The 5,040-nt window shown below is 30.3% G+C and overlaps 1 protein-coding gene across 1 annotated transcript; it reads left to right on the plus strand.

Moving 5' to 3' along the window:
- The first annotated feature begins 3,035 nt into the window (after positions 1-3,035).
- On the plus strand, positions 3,036-4,346 carry LOC123910281 (aspartic proteinase CDR1-like). The gene has a single exon (XM_045961378.1). The coding sequence runs from the start codon at positions 3,036-3,038 to the stop codon at positions 4,344-4,346; it is 1,311 nt and encodes a 436-aa protein (XP_045817334.1).
- The last annotated feature ends 694 nt before the right edge of the window (positions 4,347-5,040 follow it).

Genomic DNA, 5,040 nt, shown 5'->3' on the forward strand with positions numbered 1-5,040 from the left:
AAATTTTGTCAAAAGAAAAAGATATGCATAAAAATAAGAACAAAACAAAAACAATACAAATTAAGATCATAGGAAGTTTAGTAAAAAAAAATTATGAAAAAACTGAAACAATGGAAAGATTATAGAAAAATTATGAAAAAAATTAATGAAAGAATAAGATTAATACGCATAAAAATAAGAACATAGAAACATATACAATATTACTATCTGATTGACGATCTTGTCCTTATTAGTTTTAATAATATTTTTTTTCCTTTCAAAAAGAGGTTGGTAGCAAAGCACTAACCAACCCAAAATATATTAGCATGGATATATACAAAAGCAAGATGGAGGGGACATAAAACCAAAACTCCATCAAGTACAAAATCTAAAAGTTGGAGTACCATGTTTGTTTATAAGTAAACTTTCTACAATCAGTAGAGGAGGTTCAAGCCAAGAAGTGAAGGAAGTTAAACTACAACCAATGTTAGCTAGGGAGTCAGCGACTTGATTTCCTTCTCTGTATATGTGGGAGACAAGAGCATTCATTTTTTTGGAAAGAAACATTTGCATTATGTCACTTGTTTCTTAAGCTCCAAGTAACAATAGTTTTAGAATTTTTAAAAGCTAGGACGACAAGAGCAGAATCGGTTTCAATCCAGATCCTATGCCAATTCCTTTTGTGAGCAACTTCAATATGGCTGTCATAGCTGCACATAACTCGGCCTGAAAAGAAGAAGTTAGTCCTAAAGGTTCAGGAAAACAATAAAGCATCTCAACACATGATTTCAAAAAATTCCTCCACAACAAGCTATACTTGGTTACCTTTCGCAGCACCATCAATATTGCACTTTACCCAATTGGTCAGAGGTGGTTGCCAAATAATTTCTTTATAATGATATTTGCATTATAGGATGATGAATTGTAACATTAAAATGCTTCAAAATAATGAAATCTCTAATTGAATTGGAGGAAGTTTTTTTAGAGTTGTTACCAGACAAAGAAACATTAGGAATAATCAAAGATATAGAGGATTTCCGGATAATTAACTATTTAATTATCATATTTAGAACATATTAATTATAATTTATTTTAAAATATACACGGGATAATAATTTTAATAAAACAATTTTTTTTGTGACAAAAAATAAAACAAATTTTTTTAGCCTGAAGTAAAATTAGATTAAATAAAACCAAAGAATTACAAAGACTGTGAATTTAATAAGTTTATAAGAAAGATCACAATAATTTCACTTATATTCTAACAATATTTTATAACAAATTTTTAAATATTTTATTCCAAGAAATATTTTATCTTAATATAATGATAAATTGAAATATCGAACAAGAGTCACTAGACCCTTGCAAATGCACACATGTCTCTAAACTAGTTAATATTAAAAATAAAATAATTATATATATCGGATATCGGATAAACATCAACTAGGTTCATGAATTCTGTTTTTCATTATTATTAATTATTAATATTTTTTTTTAAATAATAGTTTTACTATAACATGTTTATTTTATTTTTAAAAATTACATTTATCAATTAATTATAATGTTGGATTATTAAAAATATTTAACTATTTTCATGAGTTTTGCTCAGTTGATAAGAGACATTACATATTATATGCAAGGGGTAAAATTTCTAGCCACAAAGTAATTACCTAACCAAAAAAATTAAATAAAATATTTAACATTAAATTAATTTTTTTTATTCAGTAGACAAACTAGTTACACTTTTACTTGCGTCAAATATTTTTTTTGTCATGATCCTAATGGTTGTGGGCTAAAATTTTATATTTTTATCAACACAATATGAATATGATACTTAACATGGAGAACTTTGATGAGGTTGACACGATGTAAATACTCAGAGTAATAGAAAAGTTCATCAATAGTTTTCAATGGTTACATGCTTTGCAACTTGTAGATTGTAGTAGTATATTGTGGCATTTTTCATTTTGACCAAAAATATACTCCTGCCGATTATAAAAAAACGTCCTCTTGTGCATAATCAAATGGCTGCAATATTGTTCCAACTGTTTACATTAGTTTCATTAGTAGTCTCGAATTTGTTCCATTAGTTTTGTTTATGGCATCATTCAACATCTGCACTTGCACTTGTTAAAAAAAAACTCACCGAATATAAATCAAAAGAAGAAACTACTATTGCATATATACTTTAAGGTCTCTTTTTGAAAAATATCATGACATACCTGTGCCAGATTATCATGGAAATTGAATAGCTCATGATCATGAGTTTTTCTCTCAAAATTGCTATGAGCCTTGAATATAAACTTTTCATTTATTTCTTCAAGAGAACCAATATTAACATCAAACATGATGTATTTTGTCTATAAGCAAGGTAAATAAGAAAGCAAAAGTTCTAATATGGTTGGCATCTATGTGAAGTATATGGCTAGTGAGAAATTCCATTGTTTTCAAAGGGGAAGAGGAGACATTCATAAGGTCTTAAATAACATCAAAACTATCTCATTGTCCTGGTTCAAAAAGGATCAGCTTATTTGGCGCCGATCTGGTCTAAAAGGATTGATCCAGATTTTACCGGCCGGGCTGGCCAACAAACAAGTCCATATTTAAATTCAATTTATTTGGCGCCGAGCTAAAAAACTGTAAAAAATTTCGAGGAAATATTTTAAGGTCAAAGCCCTACATTTTAACAACTCTACTAACAATATATGTTGAAGTAATTAATTTTATGGGATATATATATGAATCATCTCCTTATCAAATGACCAACCATTGAGAATTGAGAATAATATACAGAGTAACTTGTTGGATTTCAACAATTAAACAATACCATTAACCAAATGCGGTTGACATTCTGATATCAAATGGCACTAAAGAACATATAAATTGTCACGTAAAGCATATATAATTTAAATTCTTATGTTTTCTGACTATAGTTCTTCCCATTCTTATGTTACAAAATTTACATTCTCACGAAAAGCCTATAAAATGGCACTAAACACATAATTTGTTACAAAATTTCACTTCTATTCCAAACCTCTCCGTATTCTATAGCAACAATGAGTACACGTTTTTTGCTTGCCCTTTTTCTCTTTTCCATTTGTTTCATTATCTCTTTTTCTCATGCACTGAACAATGGTTTTAGTGTTGAACTCATTCACCGTGACTCTCCAAAGTCACCACTCTACCAAGCTACAGAAAATAGATACCAACGTGTTGTCAATGCAGCACGTCGTTCTATCAACCGTGCCAATCATTTCTACAAAGATTCCCTCACAAATACTCCTAAATCAACTGTAATTCCAGATAAAGGTGAGTATCTCATGACCTATTCCGTTGGTACCCCACCATTTAAGGTATATGGTATTGCCGACACCGGTAGTGACATTATTTGGCTTCAATGTGAGCCTTGTAAACAATGTTACAAACAAACTACTCCTATGTTTAATCCTTCAAAATCATCAAGTTACAAAAAGCTACCTTGTTCGTCTATCCTATGCCAATCTGTGACAGATACCACTTGTAACGAACAAAATTCTTGTCAATATTCTATTACTTATGGTGATCAATCACATTCACAAGGAGATCTTAGTGTTGAGACTCTTACATTAGAATCCACTACGGGTCGTCCTATTTCATTTCCTAGAACTGTGATAGGATGTGGAACCGATAATACAGTTTCGTTTCAAGGTGCAAGCTCTGGTATAGTTGGTCTTGGTGGTGGACCTTCGTCTCTTATAACACAATTGGGATCGTCAATTGATGGAAAATTCTCTTATTGTTTGTTGCCATTGTTGCTTGAGTCAAACACAGTTGAGTCAACCACTACGAGCAAACTCAATTTTGGAGATGTCGCTGTGGTTTCTGGCGATGGTGTTGTGTCAACTCCTATTGTGAAAAAAGACCCATCAGTTTTCTATTATTTGACATTGGAAGCATTTAGTGTTGGAAACAAAAGAGTAGAATTTGGAGGGTCTTCACATGGCGGTGAGGGTAATATCATAATTGATTCAGGTACAACATTGACACTTTTACCAAATGATGTTTATACTAATTTGGAATCAGCTGTAGTAGAATCGGTGAAATTAGAGCGCGTTGATGATCCCAGTCAAACATTCGGCTTATGCTATAGTGTCAAATCAGATGGATATGATTTTCCCCTAATCACTGCACATTTTAAAGATGCGGATGTTAAGTTGCATTCTATGAGTACTTTTGTTCCAATTGCTGAGGGCATTGTTTGTTTAGCTTTTACCTCATCTCAAATTGGTGCTATCTTTGGAAACTTGGCTCAACAGAATTTGTTGGTTGGTTATGACCTTAAACAAAAAACAGTGTCGTTTAAGCCTATGGATTGTACCAAAGTGTAATGAGTGTTGTAAACTTTGTTTACTTTTCTCTTTGAATCTATAATAAAATAATTTGCATTTTATATATTGTCTTTTTTAATATCAAAGTTAATTAACATTTGATCACAAGAACAGTCCAATGAATGTTGCATAACCGCAAGCCTCAAAAAAGAAAGAAGTATTACACTACTAAATACAAATAACTAACAATAAGAAAAATACTATTATAACTAATATCTTTATCTTTATTTTAACAATCTAAATAAATCTAATCTTTTTTATTTTTTTGGTACATTAAATAAATCTAATCGTACTCCTTTGTAAACTAAACTAGAGTCTTTTACTTAGTCTCATTCTTATGCTATAGGATTATTAATATGCTTATTTGGCACCTTAAGTGCTTCACATACTTATGAGTTATACTCATGAGTTATACAACTTCCAAACCACCACTCCGTATTGTTAATGCAAAATTTAAATTAATAAAGATAAGTGTGATTGAATTGACGTGGTTAACAAATTAATCTAATTAAGGTAGAACCGATGATCATAGTCAAATATTAAGGTGGAATAATATTTGATCAAATTTTAATTTTGTTTTGGCTTGAATCTTAATTATTATGCTAGCTAGATAAATTGTAGGATTAATTAACATAAAATGCTAGCTAGATAGACATAAAATTCCAGCTAGATAAATTAAATAAAAATCATTATT

The sequence above is a fragment of the Trifolium pratense genome, linkage group LG2 (genome assembly GCF_020283565.1).
Source record: "Trifolium pratense cultivar HEN17-A07 linkage group LG2, ARS_RC_1.1, whole genome shotgun sequence".
NCBI lineage: Eukaryota > Viridiplantae > Streptophyta > Magnoliopsida > Fabales > Fabaceae > Trifolium > Trifolium pratense.